The sequence below is a fragment of the Doryrhamphus excisus genome, linkage group LG12 (genome assembly GCF_037039965.1).
Source record: "Doryrhamphus excisus strain RoL-2023G ecotype Guam linkage group LG12, RoL_Dexc_Guam_v1.1, whole genome shotgun sequence".
Classification (NCBI taxonomy): Eukaryota; Metazoa; Chordata; class Actinopteri; order Syngnathiformes; family Syngnathidae; genus Doryrhamphus; species Doryrhamphus excisus.
In genome coordinates, this window is record NC_136368.1 from 10907962 (window position 1) to 10932628 (window position 24667).

The 24667-nt window shown below is 39.9% G+C and overlaps 1 protein-coding gene across 1 annotated transcript in view; it reads right to left on the reverse strand.

Moving 5' to 3' along the window:
* dnah7 (dynein, axonemal, heavy chain 7) overlaps window positions 1-24667 on the reverse strand; it is a 70849-nt gene that overhangs the window by 23643 nt on the left and 22539 nt on the right. The window contains exons 37-53 of the mRNA XM_058081264.2: window positions 22514-22669; window positions 22165-22333; window positions 21352-21478; window positions 19933-20152; window positions 19194-19820; window positions 18820-19065; window positions 18216-18445; window positions 16871-17201; window positions 16431-16777; window positions 16079-16259; window positions 15785-15970; window positions 12275-12438; window positions 11440-11594; window positions 4921-5111; window positions 1999-2132; window positions 1556-1891; window positions 564-690 (exon numbers count right to left, since the gene is read on the reverse strand). Coding sequence (XP_057937247.2) covers window positions 564-690; window positions 1556-1891; window positions 1999-2132; window positions 4921-5111; window positions 11440-11594; window positions 12275-12438; window positions 15785-15970; window positions 16079-16259; window positions 16431-16777; window positions 16871-17201; window positions 18216-18445; window positions 18820-19065; window positions 19194-19820; window positions 19933-20152; window positions 21352-21478; window positions 22165-22333; window positions 22514-22669 — 3927 coding nt within the window. The remainder of the gene's footprint in view (window positions 1-563; window positions 691-1555; window positions 1892-1998; window positions 2133-4920; window positions 5112-11439; window positions 11595-12274; window positions 12439-15784; window positions 15971-16078; window positions 16260-16430; window positions 16778-16870; window positions 17202-18215; window positions 18446-18819; window positions 19066-19193; window positions 19821-19932; window positions 20153-21351; window positions 21479-22164; window positions 22334-22513; window positions 22670-24667) is intronic.

Consider the following 24667-nt stretch of genomic DNA (forward strand, 5'->3'; position numbering starts at 1 on the left):
TGCCTTATTCTGGCCATAAAGTCCACTTTTACCGGAAACTGGGTTTCATCCAGGTACGGAACACATGTCCAACAACCTTGGTTGTGAAGATGCTGGATGCGGAGGTCCAGGGCTGGTGTGTGTGCACCTGGTCTACATTTGTGAGGCCGTTTGGATGTACCGCAAAATTCTCTGAAGTGCTTTTGGAGACAGCTTATAGTAGAGAAATGTTCAATTCACCGGAAACAGTTCTGGTGGACGTTCCTATAGTCAGCATGCCTACGGTACACTCCCTCAACACTATTAAGTACTGGAGCATAACAACTCCAGTAAGTCAAGTAGCCTTTTATTGTAGCCAACCTGATGCACAACTGTGCAATAATGATGCGGTCTAATCAGTCTCTTGATATTCAGTATCTTGATATGCTGCACTGGTGAGGTGGATGGATTACAAAAAAATGACTTTTTGTGTATATAGGAAAAGTTTTGGATCTTTTGAGTCCAACTCATGAAAGAAAGATGTGGTGTTGTCAGTATTTCATGATGCAAAGACTAAGCGTGTGTCGAGTGTGCATATTTCCTACCATGTGGTTGTGCATCAGTAGACTGACACAGAGGCAGAAGGAAAAGAGCAGCTTATCTTTCTCAAACAGTGAGCGACACACATTGACATATAGTGAGTAGGTAAAGTGATCTCTCAGAATCTTCAGCCTGGAAAAGATGGATATACAGGTATTTTGTAATATGTACCATAAATATCATATGTTTTAAAGAAAAAGTACTTTAAGATACCCTACCTATAATTTTATTATAATTCAATCAGAAGCTCAACAAGTATCTTACAGATCTTTGTCAAGGCTGACCACTTGTGTCCTTTTGGTGGGGTTATAGGTTGTTGTCCACTATTGCACAGTTTGTTTTTTTTTAATTTTCCCAATCCGGGGAAATTTCGTTTGATTGGCATTTGCCTGTTTTGCATTGCTGCTCCAGTTTAAGTCTCTAGTTTTGCCGGCCGAAAGCAGAATTTTTGTAGTGGACACTTTTTGCTATATTTTTTGTTTTTCTAGCTCTTTTTCTCAGTTTATTCTTTATTTCGTGAATTCACCTTTTGCCAAGCTTTTCTGCTGCTTTACTATCCTGGATTTCCCATTTCTTCCGTGAAAATATATTTTTTGCTCCTCAGCCAACCCATTGTTTCTCTTATTAGACATTAACCACGTTCCAGAGTAAGAGTAACAACATAAGGGGCTTAACTGTAAAAGCACTATTTTAACAACTGTCATACTATAAAAATAAAGCATCATTCAAAAGTAAGAATTTTGTTCCTGTCCCAAGTCATGTGAAGTTGATCATTGTTAAACACATTATGTGTCAATTTTACGCAAATCACCCTGTGTTATTGCTTTTATGTTCATAGCCAGTGATTCAAACAATAAAGTTGCTTCACTTCATAATTTTTTTAAAATAAATATTTTATATTAATATTATATATTTATATTATATTATTCTGATTTCTCTGAAAAGATTTTACGTAAATCACATGCATGAACACATTTCAACGATCAACTGCACTTACCTCTGCTCTAAGTCATCGCTCTTGTCTGAGTTGTCTATGGAACCAATGAAGAGGTTAATAAACCAGGTGAGGGAGTACTGGTACATCGGCTCAATGTTAGCCAAGTCAGCAATGGCGAAGAAGAGAATGGCAGAATGAATGGCAATGGGTTTGTAGCCCAAGCGGGTCTCATCAATCTTCCGCTCGGTCACCTCAGCCACAGCCTGTTTCTCTGTAATTTCATTGGCTAGCACCTTGGACTGGGAGAGAATGGTCACGGCTGTTTCATCCTCAAGGATGTTTCCCTCAGAGGAGGAGAGCACCTCTAAAATTTTGTCCTCAATTTCCTTCAATTGTCTGGAAAAAAATTAAAAGGCATATTAAGATGACTACAATTTAAACTTTCACTGGATAAAGACACAATGGTGATGAAACTATCTTGACTATGCATGGTCCCAGTGTACCTTTTGTTTTCAGCTCCTTGCAGGATGAGAGCCTGCTTCTCTTCCTCAAGGTCAGGCCTCTCTCGAGCCACCACAATTCCCAGCAGCTGGTCCTGAATGCCCTCTGGAGTTATCATGAAGTTTAGCAAAGTCACCTGTAGCACACATTAGAAGGAGACATTAAGTCAGAGCTGCAGGTTTAATGAGTAAGATCATCCCCTATAAAAATCTGCTGTAAGGCGGCCATATTTTGATGACCGAAAATCAGGACACTTGGCCCGGTAATGAGATACTCCAATGGTCCTCAAAGTTTATTCAATGATGAGTTCAATACATTTAAAGTACAGTCGTGGAAAAAATTATTATACAGCCAATGTGTTAAGTGTAATTATCCATTTTAATGCCTGGTACAACTAAAGGTGTTTGGACAAATATAATGACGATAACAAAAACAGCTCATAAAAGTTTCATTTAATAGCTGATATTCATCAACTTCCATGGTTTTCGCAATTCCAACTGACCAACTGTTTTCCTGCTTAGAATTGAGATCATTATATCCTGTTTTCTCTTGCAGTCCTGCTAGACGTCATCTTCCTCCGGACATGTCATCTTTATGAACAGGATTTTATGTCTGAATTAATTTGGTCTAAGTTGACATGTTCTTCTGCAGGACTTTGCCCTGCTGCCTGCACAGTCTAACTCTCCCGTCATTTTCCAGTTTCTCAGCCATTTTAGCCAGTATTTTGGTATTGTTCTTCAGTTAAAGGCTAGTGTAGTCAAAAGAATATAAAATGACACTTGAGACCAAGTCGAGTCCAAAGGAATGTCAAGAATAAGATGAGGACAGGCCAAGACCAGATCAAGAACACTGCCAACAGAACAGAAGCCTATCATCTACAACCCTTGGAAGACAGGTCTTTTTGTTTTCTGCATGTTCTAGATAACCACCTTATGCTAGTATTTTTTTCACTAACAATGCAGGTAATGCGGATTTGACTATTTCATCAATAAACTCAACAACAACATTGCATATTAACAGAGTGACATTGCTATTATAGGAGCTAACACAGAGATATCAAGCACTATGTGCTGCGTGTATCAGAATGAACATTGTGGTGACATACTTGGACAGCCGAGCCTGCATGGGGCGTCTTTTCCTTTTTTTGATTTTGGGAAGGTGGAAAAAAGTTTGTACCACTGCAAGGTTTGCGAGAGCTAATAATGCCTTGTTGTGATGCAGTCAGTCTCTGCAGCATTGTTCTCAAAGCAAAGCCCTTCCATCGATGATAACATTCAAAGTCTGCTATGATTAGTAGTAGCTCAATGCATCAAGACAAAATGAATCAAACTAGAGTACAATTTTCACGCATCTGGTTATAAATTAACAACTTTTCTTTTTCATATCGACAGGCTCCAAAGCACAAACTGTAGTGTTGATGCACGATTTTGTGCATCACTTTTTTTGTCCACTCACGATGGCTATGGTTTAAGTCTGCATATTAATACCAAATTGAAAGGGGAATTTTAACAATCACAATAAAGCAGTATCCCAAGAAAAAAAACATACAACCAATGATAAAGCCTCATTTTGGGGGAAATGCCCACTCAGAGTGACAGTTTTTCCACTGCTGTGGGCAGGGATTGAAAATTAATGAAAGTTCCAAATGGAAGACTCTTAATACACAGATTAACCAGATTAACTAATTTCTTCATATGATGCACAGAGCAATCAACAACTTCATGCTGTCTCCTTGCTCTGTGAGGGGTTCAGGTACACTGAGAATTGTAAGCGTTAGCTAATTATTTTTCATTTTTATCCAAGGAGATGATAGTGGTAATGATAATGATAGAATGTTTACCAAATGTTGGGAAAATTGTGAGGAAAAAAAAGGAAAAAGAGGAAAAAAATAGTAGTAAAACTGTGTGATGACTTCATAAACTAAAGCTAAAAGGCAAACTCTTTCTTCAATCCAAGTTCACCACAAAAATGAACGGGTGGCAGCCAAATAACAAAAAACCATCTCAAAAGTCATTAGGGGGCATTTCAGAAATATGAGTGATTGCGACATACCCCCATATCACTGCATCCTTACACTATAGAGTGTACTGATGCATTAGTGTGAGTTCAGCAAGTGTGTTTACCACCATCTTAGTTATTCTGCTCTGTACTTACCTAGGGTATAAAAGCCATTATCTGTGCTCTACCATAATAAATAAGTGCAATTCTTCTGGGCTTAATTCCATTTCTATTGATGCTTAGGACCCACTCAGCCGGCGGTGAAAACAAAGCTCTTACAAAGCTGCCATTTGTCCTTTTCACACATGCAGCTCTTTACTTCTGGGTCTGTTGTGCCTCTCAGTGATATAGATACCTTATCCTTTTGTAATCAAAGTGCTGCATTTGTAACACTTGTACCCTATCTAAAAATAGTATTTTACCAGCTACCCACAAAGAGCAGGGCATCTTTGAATACAATATAAATGCTTAACATACAGTTGACTGTTTTTTAATTGTACGATGTATTAGGAATGGATTATTTTCAACTCTGTTTTGGATAAGTACTGCAACATATTTGCGTTGGATCTCAACAGAGAAATAACACAGAATCATCGGGCCTTTTACTTGGAACAAACACACCCAGACTGATGCACACACATTTTCATTATGAGTCACCTTCCTGTCTCCTGGCTAAAACGTTTGGCCACCCAGCCAAGGTCTAGCAAGGTCCAAGTGGTCTCTAAAGTGAAACTGACTACCTCTTCCTCATAAGCCCTCCATGGCAGCAGTCTCAATGATCAGTGAACTTTCCGTTAACTGTTTGTTGGTGTATTGGTCTGACCTGGATTCAAACAATCTTGACAAGGTGACTGGGTATCTCAGCCTGGAGACAGTAAGGTGACTCATAATGACAACATTGTCAATGGGAAAGTTCCTCCACTTACCTTGACGGACGTTTCAGGCAGGTAGTGAGGGTTGCGTAGCTTGGTTGTGATGTAAAAGCGAAAGTCAGGTGCATATTCAATGGTACTGTCTCCAAGGCGGATACACACAGCACCGCCCTGCTTAAAGGTCTGTCTTAGCAAAAGAGGCTCAAGGATAGGGTCCAGCTCTTCACCAACATTCTCCAGCAAGACTAAAAGAAAATATATATGTATAAGGATGCATTTATAGAGACTTTCTATGCTGATATGGACACTGACATAGTCACACATCTGCCGAATGTTGCAAATCCTAAAATTTGCCACCAAGTACAGTGCATCCGGAAAGTATTCACAGCGCTTCACTTTTTCTACATTTTGTCATGTTACAGCCTCATTCCAAACTGAATTAAATTAATCTCTTACCTCAAAATTCTACACAAAATCCTCCATTATGACAATGCGACAAAAGGTTTTTTGTTTTGAATTTATTAAAAATAGAAAACAAAAAAATCACATTTACATAAGTATTCACAGCCTTTGCCATGAAGCTCAAAATTGAGCTCAGGTGCATCTTTTTTCCACTGATCATCCTTGAGATCTTTCTACAGCTTAATTGGAGTCCACCTGCAGTAAATTCAGTTGATTGGACATGATTTGGAAATATAATAACGGTCTATATAAGGTCCCACAGTTGACTGTGCATGTCAGAGCACAAACACCAAGCATGAAGACAAAAGAACTGTCTGTAGACCTGCGAGACAGGATTGTCTTGAGGCACAAATCTGGGGAAGGATACAGAAAAATTTCTGCTGCTTTGAAGGTCCCAATGAGCACAGTGACCTCCATTATTCGTAAATGGAAGACGTTTGGAACCACCAGGACTCTTCCTAGAGCTGGCCGGCCTTCTAAACTGAGCGATCAGGGAAGAAGGGCCTTAGTCAGGGTGGTGACCAAGGCCCTGATGGTCACTCTGTCAGAGCTCCAGCGTTCCTCTGTGGAGAGAGGAGAGCCTTCCAGAAGGGCAACCATCTCTGCAGCAATCCACCAATCAGGCCTGTATGGTAGAGTGGCCAGACGAAAGCAACTCCTTAGTAAAAGGAACATGGCAGCCCGTCTGGAATTTGCCAAAAAGCACCTGAATGACTCTCAGACCATGAGAAACAAAATTCTCTGGTCTGATGAGACAAAGATTGAACTCTTTGGTGTGAATGCCAGGCGCCATGTTTGGAGGAAACCAGGCACTGCTCATCACCAGGCCAATACCATCCCTACAGTGAAGCATGGTGGTGGCAGCATCGTGCTGTGGGGATGTCTTTCAGCAGCAGGAACTGGCAGACTAGTCAGGATAGAAGGAAAATGAATGCAGCAATATATAGAGATATCCTGGATGAAAACCTGCTCCAGAGCGCTCTTGACCTCAGTAGACTGGTCATGTACCTTGACCATATAGACAGTAGACATTAGCACACAGCCAAGATCTCAAAAGATTGGCTTCAGAACCACTCCGTGAATGTCCTGGAGTGGCCCAGCCAGAGTCCAGACTTGAATCCGATCGAACATCTCTGGAGAGATCTGAAAATGGCTGTGCACAGACGTCTCCCATCCAACCTGATGGAGCTTGAGACTTATTGCAAAGAAGAATGGGCAAAACTGCCTAAAGATAGGTGTGCTAAACTTGTGGGATCATATTCAAAAAGACTTGAGGCTGTAATTGCTGCCAAAGGTGGATCAACAAAGTATTAAGCAAAGGTTGTGAATACTTATGTAAATGTGATTTTTTTGTTTTCTATTTTTAATAAATTCAAAACATGTCAAAAAAACCTTTTTCCACATTGTCATAATGGAGTATTTTGTGTAGAATTTTGAGGTAAGAGATTAATTTAATACAGTTTGGAATGAGGCTGTAACATGACAAAATGTAGAAAAAGTGAAGCGCTGTGAATACTTTCCGGATGCACTGTATATCTCAAAGAATTAACGCTGGAGATAACTTTGATGACCCATCTCCAACTTGTATCAGTTGTATCAGAGTTTGATTCCATCCTTGGCCATCTCTGTGTGGAGTTTGCATGTTCTCCTCGTGCATGCGTGGGTTCTCACCAGGTACTCCGGTTTCCTCCCACATTCCAAAAACATGCTAGGTTAATTGGCGACTCCAAATTGTCCATAGGTATGAATGTGAGTGTAAATGGTTGTTTGTCTCTATGTGGCGACCAGTCTAGGGTGTACCCCGCCTCTCGCCCAACGACAGTTGGGATAGGCTCCAGCACCACTGTGACCCTCGTGAAGAAAGCGGTACAAAATGAATGAATGAATGAACTTCCCGACGCTTGTTTTAGTCTCGAGTGCATTGAATGCATCTTAAAACATTCCACAATCAGATACTTCTCTTTACTGTATTTTCCATACTATAAGTCGCTCAAGAAAGTCGCATCAGGCAAAACATGTGTTATGAAGTAGACAAAAAACTATATTGGTCGAAATTTTTTCACAAAATTCAAGACGAAGAACAGACATTTGTGTAAAGACAAGTTATTCACCCACACAATAGCACACAGAACAACAGGCTAAATAGGTGTCTGGTATGTTAATGTTACACATTACCAGGTATTCAGCTACACAATAGCATAACTGGGAGCCTGGATAGGCTAAATTAACACAACAAGCCAGCGATGTCAACAAGCAAGTTCACCAAGCTCCTGATCACTTTCCACATCACTGAATCCATTGGGGTATAGGCGCAGTCTGTCCCTCGCTACATCATGGTCCGACTATAATGCAATTTTCATATAAATTACTGAATTAATAAATGGTTGGTCTTGTGGTATCAGTAATGTTACACCGATGAGACATTACCATAGATTACATTACCTTAACAGGGCATCGAGTCAGCCATGGTATGCTCACATGCCATGATAGTGTCAAACGTTTTCCCAAACCGCATGGAAGTAGTTTGTTTTTGCTTTCTTTGCTTGCCATTTTGCCCAACTCCATTTGAAACACAAGTTTAGAACAAACAAACTGGAGGCTAACTAGTTATATGGTGGCAGCCATCTCTTATGTCACTGCAGTGTAAACAAATATAATAGGAGTGTAAAGATGACTATAGGTGTGCTATTTCATTTCTACAGCGCATAATATTGGGTAAAAAATGTATTCAGATTGTCGAAAAAAGGTTTTCTATGTTCTAACTACGAAAATAGTTTATTAATACAGAATCCAGTTTAGGGGAAATTCATTTATTGCAGTTGGGTCTGGAACAAATTACTGCAATTGGCTGCCAACCAATCCAGGTCGTACCCTGCCTCTCGCCCAAACTCAGCTGGGATAGGCTCCAGCACACCCCTATGACCCTAATGAGGATAAGCAGCATAGAAAACAGATGGATGGAACCAATGGGGATGATTGAGGTGTCGGTAATGGTCACTCCTTGTTTCAGAAAATATGTAATATGAATTAGTAAATATCAATTTTAAATTTTAAAACATGTAATGTTATGATATATAAGTTGCACCTGACTACAAGTCACACAACCAACCAAACCTGCAACTTACAGTACGGAAAATACAATAATTTACAAACCTATGTATTATTTGTCTTACTATTATTTTACCAAACTATCGGACGTTTTGCTATTTTCATAACTGCCTCTAATTTCAAGACAATGAATTTCCGTTGCAGACAGAGAAACTTTGTGAGCATGCTTATTCGTCAGAAATAAGTGAAGCAAATAAATATTAAAAATGTTTCCCATTATATAAATATTAATGCGAATCCCCATTAAGTATGATAATGCTGTTCTTATGTTAAGAACTTTAGCACATCTATAAATGACAGAATGCCTCAAGGTGGCCCGCAAAGTTCTTGTACAGCATCCAATGTCGGTTGATGAGCTTTGCCTCACTAGACAGATAATTTAACTGGGTCAGGACATCGAGTTGTGTTAATATTTCAGTGGATAGTTTGACACAATAAACACATGCCTCACGGAGGACGTGATAATGCAGGAAAAAAATATATATAGTCAAGTGGTTAGACTATAATATATACAATATGGAACTATGAAACTGTGAAATATGAGTAAAAGCGTTGGGGGACCATGCTGGCACCCTCAGGGGACTATTTTGCACCCTGTGAGAACAAGCTACTCTCTGAACTGTTAAGCTTTGCAGAGTGGCAGTAAGCAAAGACCCGGCGGCTAGTTGAGTCAGGTCATTATTTCGATGTTGTTTTAATGACTGTGTGGCTACAGTTTTTCAGATGCTAGCTCTCAACCTCTTAGTCTACCATAAAGGTCCTAAAATGTCTGTAACATGTCAACTTGTTTGCCTGTTTTTTTTATATATTGTCGCATAAAACAAAAGGTCATGTCTAAGCAGCACTAAGGATTAAGTCAACCATAATCATGAGTTTAGACACATAAACACAGGTGAAGCAGTGAAACTTGTTTTAAATGTCACCGAAGCGTTGCTTGAGTTGTTGTAGCTTCAAGGAAATGTGATAAATGCTCATTGGAACAAAAAATGTGTGACTATGAAGGCCTGGAGCAACCTTCGAAATTTAATCAATGTTGATTTCTAAGTCAAAACACCGGACTAGAACCAAAAATCTTCTTTTTGGCTGTGGCATTCTATATTATTCATCTTCACTTAACAACAGATTTCCTACTTTTGTTATTGTCAACAAATGTCAATTTCTCTCCTCTAATCTAATCTAATACTCACTAATCACTAATCACTTGGCAAAACACATGATACCACCAACACTTACACTACTGGTTAAAATTTTAAGACCATTTGAAAAATTGCAAGATTTTACATTTTGCACTGTTGGATCATAAAGAGTATAAAATGTAGCAAAAAGAAGAAATGAGAGCGAGATAAAAACAAAAGTTTTCCCTCTTTGAACACGGGTGGATTATTGAACTGCATAAGCAAGGCCTCTCGTAGCAGGGGCACTATACCAAAAACACACATCTACCACGGTACTAAACTAGAGCGTTTTTTTTGTTTTTTGCCATTGTTTACTTGACTTCCAACATAGCGACACTTGGCCATCTACTTCTTGAAGAAGATGAATTGTGTTTTATTTGTTTGCTGCTGCGACAGAAAAGGAAGAAAAGGTGGCCCACTCGCCCTTTGAATAGGAGTGCTGCAATTGCAGCTCGTCATTCTTCCCACCATAGGGACTTATAAGCTGGCAGGAGAATGTGCTTACAAAAGGCATGCTGAACACAGCAAAAGAAATTAAAAAACAAGCAACTTTACTGAAACAACTTGTTTCAGTGTTCCTTTATACTTAAACTGTCTGCCTACTGATGGTACTTCTGTACTGAGGCTCTGCTGTTCGTCTGACATTTTTTTCTGTGTGTGTCCAACCGTGTAGTTAGAAAAATTTGGAGGTGTACAAAGAAGAAATTTTCCTCATGAAAGGGAACACTCGAGGGGGCATGAGTGCGAAAATGACATTCGTCTGCACAGGGCGGCAGACCTTGCAGATGTGCAAAACATAAAACAGGCCAAATGAAGGTTGTTATTGGTGCCTTGTGCAGTCCAATAACCATCAGACGGCATTGTCAAGACAACGGTCTTAAAATGTCTGCAAAAGCCTTGTCTCCTTCAACACCGTGGCACTGTCCGTTTGAGACAAGAGCACAAAAAATTGGAACACTGAAAGTTTTATTCTCTTGACAAGAACAAATGTTACTGGCATGACAAGGGGATGCCACTTGAGCCGTCTGCCACACGGCACAGTTTGGGGGGGGCATCATAATCTGGGGTGATTTTTCCTACAGTGGAACTTCAGGTTGTGCAGGGCAAATGTCAAATGGCAGCTAGCTATTTGGAGCTGTGTGGCATTCCTCATGACCATAGATCCTCAATGCCCACCTAACAAAGGACAGAGCAATAGCGTCACCCTTTTTGGACCATCCTGCATGTTCCCCTGATCTCAAATTCAATTTAGAATGGGGGATGCCAAGGGTAGTTCACAAAAATGGACATCAGTTAGATGGTGGATGCCCTCCATGAAGCCATCTTCCCCTCTCGCCACCTGATAACAGTTGGCATCAAGCATGTCCAAACCCTTTTTTTGAGATGATTTACAAGAATTGTGCAGCGACTTATTGTTTCTTTTTATAAAATTGTCTTTTTTTTAATTTAGGTTGGTTGTTTTTTTTTTAACAGCCTAGTTCAGTTTTATGGTTGTTGCAATAAAAAAACAATGTCTCACCCCATCTTCTTTATGCCTCTTTAAGCATTGTAAAATGTCCTTAAGATCCAACATTGCAAAATGTAAATTGTTCAAGTGTTTGCTGGAACTACAAGAACTCAAATGGTGTTTTTTAAAAATCTCTTGTACGATTTGACAAATTTTCATTGGATGTATCTTCATTTTTTTTTTATTGACTTGGTTGAATGCTGGCTTTGGAGAACAGAAACTCACCCCTGTGGTAAACAGAGACCTCAAAAGGCAGCAACAGAAATTGCACATAAAATCAGACCCGGCACAAAAGACAGTATATGTACTCTTCATGCTTACCTGGTGTTCCAAACTGGATACAGTTCTCCAAACTACGAACAAAGCCCGGATCACTCAGTTTAATGATTTGTAAGCTTTTAGCCTTCTCCATGTTTTTTATCCATTTGTTGGCCTGGCCCTGGGGATCAATCATCAGAGGCCACCGCCTGGCATTGCTATAGGCACACATATACAGACACTGTATTGTATTGAACGTGGTTCCATAAACTAACTATGAGACATCAATTTGGTACACAGAAATAAATAATTGAGATGTAAAGCGTAGCTATTAGTGGAGCATCCACAGTGAGCACAACTGGCATCACAGTAAGAACACACACAGCAGTATTGCATTATTTAAAAAAAAAACACAGTGAAAAGTAAGAGGTCAGACTTGGGTAAGTCATTTTTACAGGGCATAAAGAAAAAAAGAAGGGAAAATGGTGCTTATCTGAACAGCAAAGCCAGGCTTTTTTTCAAAAAGGTATTCCTTTGTCAGTTCTAAAATGCTCATCAACAACAAATGACTGCCATCTAGAGGACACACTGTTGCTGATTGTACTACTTGGAGCATTTTTTCTAATGAATTCTGTAAAAGTACAATCTTTTTTCCCCTCCAAGCATTTTTGTACATGCAAAATCCTTTTGATAAAAAGAAGAAATTAAAAACATTCCTTTAATTATCTTATGGTACAATGACTGATAAGCATTTGGTGCAGGGTATAAATATGACTACTGACAGCAGGAATACTATAAAGGAAAATTAAACAGATTTTAATCTGTGTCAGGACTAAGTAAAATGCCTACTATTATAAAAGGATAGTGATTTAACACAATGTTTGTCTTTGATACTCACGAGATTATGATGCCGTTATCTATGGAGAAACCATCTGTTGGGAGGCCCGCTATCGTCCAGGCACGAATTTTGACTTGCTCACCCAAAGAATTTGTTAGACACATATTGGGAGAACATGGTATGGCTTTACTCTTACATAAATGTAACCACTCCTCTATCTGCTCCTGTAGAAAAACACATTTTCATGATGTAGGAAGGCATGTTTCATTTCACAATGCTTTTATTCCACACACTTCAATACACTATAAAAAATAATAAAATGGACATTTGCTGCATATAAACATACACTCCCCGTATTGTACGCTAACCGAAGAATGTATGCAAACTGAGGCAAATCTGTGGCATAAATCTTTGACATTTTGACTGGGGCAGACACTAACCAAGGTTCCATCGTATTTGTCAGTGTTATGGATTCAACTGTCCCACTATGAATGGTTTAAGTCAGAGACGTGCAAGTTAGAATCATATCTAACCAATGTGATACAAATGCATTGCATAAATGCCCATATTTATGTTTCTGGTGACTCTGTCCCTTTGGAATGTTCTTTGTTACCTGGTGTGACAAGTGAGGTCATTCCAGTCAATTGCAAAAAGGCTTGCTAGTGACCACTTAATGACACACCTCAAGATGTTGAGTCATTATTCGAAGGAGGGATGTTGTGGTAAACTGATGACAAGTAATGCCACCAACCTCCACCTCTGTTGAAAGAGGGCCTTTCTAGTGAGACTACTGAAGCTGATACTGAAGCAGAACCACTTAGGGTTGTGATGGGGTTCTTCAGTGCCAAGGTACCTCTTTACAACTTTATTATTGAAGAAAAAAGCAGCAGTGTTGCCAACTCCTCAGTATGATGTTTAACAGATGCTGTATGAGAAAGTTATAAGCTTGTAGGAGAGACAAAAAAGTCAATAAAAACACCTTAATTATGTTCAGAACTACATATAAACTTGATTCTTGGTTTGTTATTTTAAAATTGGCCATCACTTCATCAACATAAAATAACAAATGTTTTATCTCGGCAAGCACCTCTCAAAGTCAAGGGTCATAATTACATCCAGACTCACCCCACAGCATCCACCTTGAGGCGTGAGTGTAATGGGAAGTAATTTAATGAAGCTTCAGAAACATTTATGTTTTAGATCACGCTTGAGACGGCGAGGCAGATTTCTCAGCAGGACCCGTTGCTGCTCAATGAGAAGAGAAACTGCAAAACGTGTTTTCACTTTGAAGTCTCCAAATACCAAAAAAGTCTCAAACGACGGCAGGAAAAATCGCTAGATTAAATCGCTCGTCGCTTTTGAGGAAAAATGCTGCCAGGAAGGTTTGGAAAGTCATAAGATTTTGCAACAAATTTGCCAAATTTGCCACATCCCTGAAGGACCACAACATCACACTCTGACCAGCAGACAAAGGAACATAAGTCATTCTCAACACGACAGACTATGCTCTATCCGATGATGACACTAAATCAAAAAAAGCAATATACTATCACCTGTACCCCAGGGAAGTAACAGTTTGAATGAATAGACAGCCTAAAATTGACAGGGAAGGAGCTCCATTCACTCATTTTGGCAGCATCAACTCCGTCACCTACAACATTGTCAAACTCCTAGCCACAATTTGACACCGGTAAGGACACCATATCTACAACTCCAAAGACTGCATTCATCAATAAGACGTTACCTCCCTGTTCTCAAGCAGCTACAACAAGAAGACTTCAGCCTCAAACACTCAATTATGTGTAGTTGCTAACAATACATAAAAAGGTTTCTGTATTCCTTTAAGGAAACTAAGCCCAGTCAATGGTTCAGGTACGCTGATGACACATGAATCAAGATCAAAACCTGCAAAGTTCGATATTTCAGTCAACGTACTGTACATCTGTTTCACCATGGAACACACCAAGGAGAACACTCTGCTGTTTTTAGACTGTGACATGCTTCAACACTGATGTCTCCAGAAAAGCTAGCCAGTACCTACACTTTGACTTCCACCACCTACTAGAATGCAAGCTAGGAGCAGACAGAACCCTCAACAACAGAGCAGAAAACACCACAAGACAGAAAGCAAAGACACACATCACTGCGGCGATATCCTAACTGGGTCTTTGTCAAACCAGCCAAAAAATAAACAATGGGGAAATTCACCTGCCTGAAATAATACAAACAGCAGAATGCTGTGGTTGGAAGGATTTTCTACCAACATAACATTCCGATGCACTTCAAACCAAAGAGGACCTTCAGGCAAAACACCCCTTGGACCAAATCTCTTCAAGCTAGCAAAGCAATGTCGTTGATGCTGTGCAGTGTAGTGAAGAGTGCAGTGACCTCTACACTGGGAAATCAAGCCATCAGTCCAAAAGCATGTACAACATAACTCAACACAGGAGGCCAATCTTCAGGTCCAAACTCAGCATTTACATCTCAAAGAGAATGCACATTCCTTTGGGGAAACAATCATAAGGTACACTGATGTACATTATTGCACTGAATGAGTCAGATTACCCTCACAAAATGGTCTCTTCCAGTTTCATACGTATATGTTAAGTCCTGTTTACATGCACCAGTGTGACACAGCACTTATACCACTTTTCAGCATGGATAGATTTACAGTTTGTTTATCGTTAATTGATGACAGGCTCAACTGTGATAAGTCAATTTTTGTTAAGTAGAATTCCTTCTTAATAAGTGGGATATCTTTGTAGTTACAATCTTCTAAATCCGAGTTTTAACATTATCAGAGACCCCTAAACATGAAATTACATCCCTTTTAACATTTTAACAATCATATTAACCAATAGCCATCCATCCATTTTCTATGTAAGTAAGTAAGTAAGTAAGTATGATGCTTGTTTCACTGAATGACAAGAACAAGCTGACACCTAGTGGCCAATGTAGAATACTACATTCACAATTGTAATGCATTGTATTAAGGGGGTCCTACCTACCTACCAAACCTACCTAACCACCCTATCTACCTACCTACCTACCTAACCTACCTCTCCACCCACCTACCCACCTAACTTACCTACCAACCCACCCAACACAACATCCGGGTTATTATATCCGCTGCAATGGAGTATTATGGGTGCACAGAACGCCGGCTACGATGATGGCTCAATGGTAGCATCTACGTGCAAGAAGAAACTTGTTTTCAATTATAGGTCATATTAGGTCACCATAGGTCATCTTACAACAAAGCTCTAACATCCCTCCCCAGAATAACATCTCACACCTTGAGGAAAGTGGTCACTAACACACTTTTGCACCCAGGCAGGGGGATGACCTGCTCCTATGAAAAACAGCCAGTCACTAGTCTCACATGCGAGAACTGACATGAAAACACACCCACCACAGGCAAAAATAGCCAAAAGATTTAGAAACGATGTATTTTGGACTAAAGGTGACACACCTTCCAACAAATAACGAGTGCAATGGCATCAATCGAACTTTTGAAGACTACCGTGACCTGATTGACTGAGAATTCTAGAAATGTGTCCATATACCTACCTGTCTGAAGCTAGAGGTGAATGCTCCCAGGTAAGCCACAATGCCTGCTGAGATAAGGATATCCCCAGTTAAGTTCTCGTAGAGTGTTCCGAGACTGCGAGCCATTTCATTCCAACGCGTTTTCTCTCCACCCAAGCCTCCAATCAGCTGCGTGGCTCGCTCTAGTTTCTTCTTGCACAAATCCACCTGAAGAAAATCATTAGACGAAGATATGAGATGAAAGAATCAAATGAGTGTCAGGTTTCTAATACATATTTAACACATTTGCTCCCATATATATGTTAGTAATTAAACCTGATTCTCCAATTCAATTTTCTTCTTTTTGTTGGCATCCAAAATGTCATTTAGTTTTGCCACTTCATCTTGAACTTCTTTGAGGGCAGCCTGCTTTTTCTTCAGGACCGCCATGGCCTCCTCTAGCTCTGACACCGCCAATGCCAACTTCTGTTTCTTTGGAGCCACCACCTTATTAGCTCTGCAGGAAGCACAAAACGTTTCATGCATGATTGACATATTTACTCAATTCTCTCAATTTAGGTGCATTATTTTAAGGCAGGACTCAATTTGGGTATCCTTGATTATCATTTATTCTTCAGATGAACAACTTTTCATATGCAGTTTTCATATTATAAAGGCAGGAGCACACCTTTCATACTTGTCCATGGCACACACCCACTTGCACAGGCCTTCGGCTGCAGTGGATGCTGTTCGAATCTTTTCTGGTACGAAGTCTGGGTTACTAATGTACCTTTCTCGGATGATGGCGATAGTATTTGCAGGGATGTTATCCTTGTCAAATTCTTTAAGACCTTGTAGAAATTTTAGGTCTCCTAAAAGTTTTTTGGCAGGACCCCAATAGTCTTCCACTTTTTTACCACTACCAGACGGGTCAGGTATACGTTCTGGCTTTGTCTGTTTTAGAATACAGACTGCCTCCATGACCATCTTGACAGCTGAAGGTGGGCTTTTCATGGACTTCACCACAGTGATATCCTTGAAAATAAAACATAATAACAAAATATGTGTTTTACAAGATCTGGTATTTGGGTTGGGAGCAACAGGATGCTAAACAACGACTATTTTTACATTTTGAGTGAGAGTATCCAGTGCAGCAAGTGCGGCTTCCAAGATAGGCATGGTTTCTGCAAGGTCAGCATCACATTCATCTTTGATAGCCTGGGCTGCCATGGCTTGTTCGTTGGTCACGGCTTCATCCATTCTCACTATCTTTTCCGTCTCCGCTGCCTCCGCAGATTCACGCTCAACTGTAACCACCATTTCATCCACCTTTTTGCAGGTCTCAATCAACTGTGGTTGTAAAGCCTCCAGCTCAACCTGCATGGTGGCCACCTGGGATGATGCAGACTCGAGTTTCTCAAGGCCCACGACATAACGGCTTTTCTGTGTCATTACTTCACTGGAGCGAGAGAGAGAGATAATAACTTTTACCACATGCTATAATAATGTAATACATTGTAAGATCCCATCGAAAATCTGCTGGGTTTTCTCATGCATTCTGTTATGGCATTTTGGAAACACACTTAAATATACCAATGGATGAAAGCACAATGGCTTGTGTTGTGCACATTAAATAACAACATAATAATGTGGGTGACAGTCCAGAATTTTTTCCACCGCGGCACACATTCTGAAAAAATATAAGAATGCAAGGGGCACTTTGACAGTTTGTAAATCTAGGATATGATATAGGTGAAAAAGCCTATACTTCAGTCTTTGTTTTGTTTTTTTTAATGTTCTAAATATTTTTGTTTCTCATAATAATACATTTTTGAAGTAATTTTAAAAAGTTAAACTCTATGCTACTAAAATTACAAGACTATTCTCGTTCAGATTTTTTTTCTAATTAGAATATGACTCTTTTCTTAAACTATTTTGACTTAAATCTCATAAAATTGAAGATATTTTTTACCTGTTTATTTAAATGTTACTTTCTAACTTTCTTAAAATTATGGCTTTATTCCAATATTTTCACTTTATTCTTGTGATTTTACAACTTTTTCCCCAACCTTATTTTCGAAAAACTACTGCTTTATTCATTGATGAATTTCCTAATATCAAAATATTTATAACATCTTTATTTCAATGTTATGCTACAAAAATGATGTCATGTTGCCTCATAATATAAAATCGTTATTCTCTTAAAATAACCTCTTATCCATGTTAAATTACAACTTTTTCCTTTTCCTCTTTTGACATTTTTGTAAGATTACTGTAGATTTTTCAATATTTTCTTTTGCTGTAATATAAATATAGAATTTAGATATAAATATAGTATTTTTGTAGGATTGTTGTGGGCCAATAAAAACAAAAAAGTAGTGGGTTGCAAAGTGTCTCAAAATGTTGTTGGCTCTGATGCTGTCTAAAAAAAGTACATATTCAACATGTGATGCTAGTATATACGCAATCTTACGCTCGTTTTGCATTCAGCAAAACTTTGAAGGTGGAGATAAGTTCCAAGTATGAGGTTGGAGTCACATAGTTATGGCGTTGCAACTCATCCATAAAGCGAGCCGACAGCATGATGGTGGAGGTGTGGAAGGTCTTGCACATGTTGATGCAGCCTTCTCTGTGCTCATCTGTCATCTCCACGTCCTCCAGGAAGCGAAAGGCCACTGCCTGCAGAGCATCCTCAGGCCATGACTGACAAGAAAGATGTTACAAAAGGAAATCTGTTAGTTATTTTGTTACTGTGCATGATAATGTAACATAATTGTGACTCGATTGATTGAAAAAAGTAAAGTAAATTAATCTTCTCTTTAGGACGGGGATGTCAAAACTCAAAGCTGACTTTAGGTTGTGGGCCAGACAAGACTATGACTGTGGTTCTTAGTTTCAATAAAGACTAAGTGGCACATACAGCAGTCAGACGAGATAGGACAGCTCTAGTCTAGTTCATGCAGTCGCAGTTGCGATCGATTGATTTCCCTGAGAATACAATAACCTGGACGAATGAATATTCACAGAAAAGGAACTAATTTGTAACCCAAGGACCACCTGTACTTGTCAATACACACCTGGAACCAGTTAATGGTACAGCAGTTGATAAGCGCAGGGAACCGTCTCAAGCGGTTCCTAAATGCATCTCCGATAGGACTCATGGCCAACACAACGTGCATCTGTGAACGACAACGCTCGACAAACATGTTGAACAGAGCCAGGTTGCTGCCATCTGTCTGCTTGTCACGTTCACGCTGACGGTCCAACACTCGCATTTTTTCAACAACTTCTTGCTTCTCGTCCACTGCAAACAGGTTAGGCACCTTGAAACAAAATAGAACTAAGTGAATTATGTAAATATGCCTAAAACAGCAGCACACTCCTGTACATATCAATGTTTGAATATGCATACGCATCTAACCATCCAATTAGAAAATCACCATCCACTTACCTCACCAGTGTTAAGCAGATTGCCAATGTCCTCCAGGAATGATTCCATTTTGATTTGAGTGTCTGTGAACAGGAAAACTCCATGAGCTTCGCCCCATGTGGACCTCGTCATGATTAGCTTCAGGTCATCATGCCATTCCACCATCCCATAGGTCTTGGAGATCTCCACTTGGAAAAGCTCTGCATCGGCCATGTGGGCAGCCAACCGAGTGAGTGACTGACGCCCGCTTCCACCCACGCCCACCAAGAGGGCATGTCCGCTTGGCTGCTTGAGGATGCGGGAAATGCGGGAGACATGCTCAATGGCAAAGCGAAAAAGCACCAGATTCATTGGTGCTTTGCTGATGTTGTTGAACTCGTCCAGGTGGGCCTCCACCACTTGTCGCAGCTGGTCCAACTCTTGTATCTCGCGGTAGCTGCGGTCATCGCCCTTGGGATCGTGAAAGTCACAGAACATCAGGCTACGCAGGTCGTCTTCAGTGACTATCCCGTCCTGGTCCTGGTCGAGACTCTGGAAGACCTGATGAAAGTCTGCCTCCATGTGGTTTTTAAAAACCACATGCAAATGGCTAACAAGCCAGGAGCGGTCAGAGTCTTGGACAAGACGATCATAGTAAACCCTCAATACCTGAGGTACAACAAAGCAACAATGGTGAGTGTAGGAGAACGTTTTTTTTTTACTTTGGACATACTGCACTTTGTTGGTTATCATTTCCATGATGCCTGTTGTAAAACTTTACCTCGTGTACCCAGAGTCGTTTGACGGTCGACAGATCCTCTGCAGTTTCTGGGCGAGACAGGCAGATGCCCTGGATGACTCGGGAGATGTCACGAAGGTTGAATAAGTAATGGGATTTTTGAGGGGTGGGTAGGAGATTTTTGGTGGCTTCTTTGTACACGGATATGGTACCATTCACAATCTGAGACGTCAGAGATCCAAATGGCTTTGGGAAAGCAAACCTGCAGAATAAATTGTGGAATTATCCTAGGTTTTTAATGATCAAATTTGAACAGGGTAACAAATGTTAATTTTTCTAGATTGCTAAAAATAAATTATTGGTCAGAGCATGAATTTTGTCTCCATTAAATATAAAAACCTCATCAGTAGCATGTCAACAGATCAGGGATTTCACACATTTATGAACTGTTAATACAGAGGGAGCCTGCACAAAAGCATTTTTATTCCTTACTGAACCCTAAACAATGATGTTTCTATTACTGTAGTTTAAAGTCAAACTTTTTTTCATGGTTTAGCTGGTCCTGTGACTTATACTCCATAGCGACTTATATATTTTGACACTGACAGCCGTGAGATTATGTTCTAGGATGTTCCTGTATCACTGAAAATACACAATGTAAACAGCAACTATTACTGAGGGGCTATTTACATAGAAATGTTTTCAGGTCAAAACGTAACAAAAAGTAATACCGGTTAATGTTATGTTAAAATATCACCTATTCATGTTATGTTAACAGACGCCTATTTAAAGCCTGTTGTTCTCCATTTTATTGTTATTACTATATCATTGGCTGGAGCGACTTACAGTCTGGAAAATACCGTGTTTCCTATATACTGCTATACTGCTGTAGTTACTGACAAGTAACTCCCCATTTTAAAATACTTAGAATTTATTCATATGTTGTAATATTTTCCTCAATGTTTTCTGTATGTTCCATGATGTATGGCAATTAAATATATGCTCTTGTTTTCTTTTCAGATCGATTATTTTGTTTGAAATTTGAAAGCCCTACAAAACGTCTGCATGTCTTACCCTATAGAAATGTGCCCAGCTAGCGGCATGTTACAAAGTTCCACAGTCAAGTCCACTGTTCAAGTGCAAAGATGTGGCGGACCATTAAAGGAAGACATGCAATACAGGTGATGTTGGTTACGGTAAGGCAGCATCAGTTATTAATAAACATCATCTTACACACATCTAGTGGAACCACTTATTTTTTTTCTAAAGGGGATATATATGGGGGTAAGGCATTTATTCCAGTGTACAATGCACCAGGCAATCAATCGGTGCACTGCATCAGTGGAGATCACTATTTGATAAAATTCAATACATGCAATAAACTGATCTGCATCAATATACTGAATTGTCTATTGCTACTAATGCTGTATTATTGGAGACTGTTGTATGAGTATGTATTACCGTATGGTAAAATGCCAGTTGACAATCCTGGAAAATATTGTATACATGGTCTTCTCGTCAAAATCATTAATGGTAAGCATGTTGAAGTGGCGCAGGTATCGCGGCGTGACAGGGTTTCGTCCTCCACCTAAGGACAACACAAGACAAAACTGTAATTTTGTACATACATCTGTTCACATTAAAGGGGAACTGCACCTTTTTTGGAATTTTCCCCAATATTCAAAATCCTGATATGAAACAAGTTAATATGAGCTAACTAACAAAGCACGTCATTGGGACACACCTATTTGACGACTTCACCCTCTAAAAAATTATCAAAGGGACTACTATATAAGGAACATATATTGCATCATTGTGACAATGACAATGTTTTTCAACCCATATGGATAAAGGCATCATTCAAATGCAACCTTGCAGCACCACAGAGCTGTGATTGGTAGGCGTTTTTAGTACATCATTTTCGATATGTTGTCTTGTCAGTTTTCCATTTTCAAATCAAATGCCTTTCCCAAAGCTTTGGGAGCAACATCCTCTACTGACTTGAATCTCACTTAAAAAGATTTTTAAAAAATCCAAACCATCCCTTTAAGTCGCCATTGTTTATTACTGCTACACTGGAAGCTAAACAGCTTGTCAACAAGAGTTGTGGTTGCTCACTGTCAGGAAAACACAACCCTTGCATTTTGGTGGAGAATTGCAATTTGTGCACCAAGCCCCAGCCAAACAGTTAAAAACAGGATCAAGACTCCGCCATAAGGGCTGGCTATGTAGAATAACTCAACCTGAACTTTTGGGATACCATTTACTACTCACCGGGTGGGCCCATAGCACACATGACCTGAATATCCACCAGTTTTATCATGGCACAGTCCTTCAAGTCGTACCAGTTCCAGTGGTCCAGCCACTGCCGCAGCAGCTCCACAGGGGGTTGAGCACCATACACTTCCCTGGCTGGCATATTCACATCGTCCACAAAAACTACCTGACAAAGCACATTACTTTGCTTAATATAAGAAGCGAGTGTTTTTTTATTTCACACATTCTGCCACAAGTTGGCAGTCATGAAAAAAAATTCAGATTGTTTTAGTGCAACTGCCACTAAAAAGTCCAACCTTGGTTTTATAGGCAATATCAATTTAAACAATATATATATATATTTTACCATTTTCTGCCCCATGGGAGGACCAAAAACTCCTTTGCGTCGCTTATCGAGTTTGGACATAATAATATTTTGAGTCTGGGCAGCTGTAGTCTGGGCCGAAAAGTTGATAAATAATGGGTTGTACACCTCCTTGTCCACATGATTCAGTAGGAAGTCCTGCGTAGAAACACATGGAAAACATTTGCATTAAACATTCAGTATTGATACATTCAGGGACAAATGAACTACTGAAGTTGATCAATGACAAATGTTATTGTCCTATAGGTTTTAACCTATTAATCTTCCACTTCAAAAGATATTTACGTATGTGATATTCTATAGATAAAACAATAAAACCAATTACCGTAATTTCAGTAGTATAGGGTACATTTTTTGCATGCTTTAAAACTCATGCTTTTAGTGATGCGGCTTATATGTGGTCACGTTCTGGTCTCGCGACATCTCCTGTCCTTTGGAGCAGTGCCCTCACCATGGAGAATGAGGCCGGTCCTGGCAGTAAACTGTAATACCAACTGTGACCAGTAGATGTAGTTATGTCGGCACACCAGGGCTGCTCGACCACTGTGTCTGACCAGAGTGCACCATATTGGGCCACGTCTATCCTGGTTCTACAGACCTCCGAGGCAGCACAACAGAATGCTCGTAAAGTGTTTGACTATAGTACATCTTGCTGGGCCAGGACAGGTGGCTCCACCTGCTCTCAACCCTGGCTCCCCTGACCTCGGCACATTGTCTTCTCACAGACTGTGGCCAACCACAGTGCAAATTGCTGCACCAGGTTCCATGTTCCTCGACAGCATCTGTCTGTGTACTGAATACACTATGTCACGACGTGAAAACATTCATTCATTCATTCAGCCTATCCCCGCTGTCCTCGAGTGAGAGGTGGTGTACTCCCTGGACTGGTCGCCAGCCAATCACAGGGCACATATAGACAAACAACCATTCACACTCACATTCATACCTATGGACAATTTGGAGTCACCAATTAACCTAACATGTTTTTGGAATGTGGGAGGAAACCAGAGTACCCACACACGAATGGGGAGAACATGCAAACTCCACACAGAGATGCCCGTGGGGGGAATCGAACCCAGGTCTCCTAGCTGTGTGGCCTGAAAACATGTGATTTCTAAATTTAGTGGATGCAGCTTAAATACCAGTGCATTCGACATTACGGTACAGTCAGACCTTGGTTTTTGAATACCTCATGTTACGTCCCATAGTGTATTAGATGCTTTGTGTTTAGATGTATTGTGTGTTTAGTGTATTAGATGCTTCTCCTCTGCAGAATGGTGACACACCTGAAAGGTTCATCCCAGGTGTGCCTGATTACCAATCAGGTGGAGCTGGCATACATATATGAGGCAGACAGCCAGCAATGCTGTGCTGCTCTCCTAAAAACATTGCCGTGTAGGTGACCAAGTGTCTGTGCTGTTTGCTGTGTGCCCAGTCAGTTTGTATCAGCTATTTTTCCTTCACTAGTTTCTTTTATGTCCTGGTGTTAAGAATTGTTTTTTGTTCCATCCCCCATTTTTGTGGGGATTGTTTTCTGTTGCCCTGGAATTAAATACTTGATTTACTTTGACCTACATGTGTTCTAACTTTCCCTTGCCCGGTATTTTCTTTTTACACTTTTGTTACGCCCCATCTTGCCCTAGACACCTTTGGGATATAACACCCCAGTTTTCATATTGCCTCAGATTTTGCACACAGTCTCGGTTCTCAAACAATATAGCACAGTGGCACGTAAAATGTTGTATTATTAATGATGTGGACAAACTACTCCCAGTATTGCTTGTTTATTCAGCAATCCTGGGTCAACCACCCAAACATTGTCAAAGTTGTACACACTATAGCATCCTGCAACACACATTCATTTGGCTCAAATGGAATGGTACAGTTGGTTTGCCGCATCAATAAGTTCCAACCTGCAAAGTAGAAATCAAGGAAGCTAATATTGCAAAAGAGGTAAATGTGTTAAAGCAGAAATCACAATGATCAAATTGACAAGTTGTTGTCTTTTGTTGTTCATCACTGTCTTCAAAAGTAAAAGTGATGTTAAATGTTTCTTTATTCATTTCATGCATTTATAATTATTTCACATTGTTATCTGCATGTAAACTACAAAGATTCCCTCTGTTCTCTCCCTCT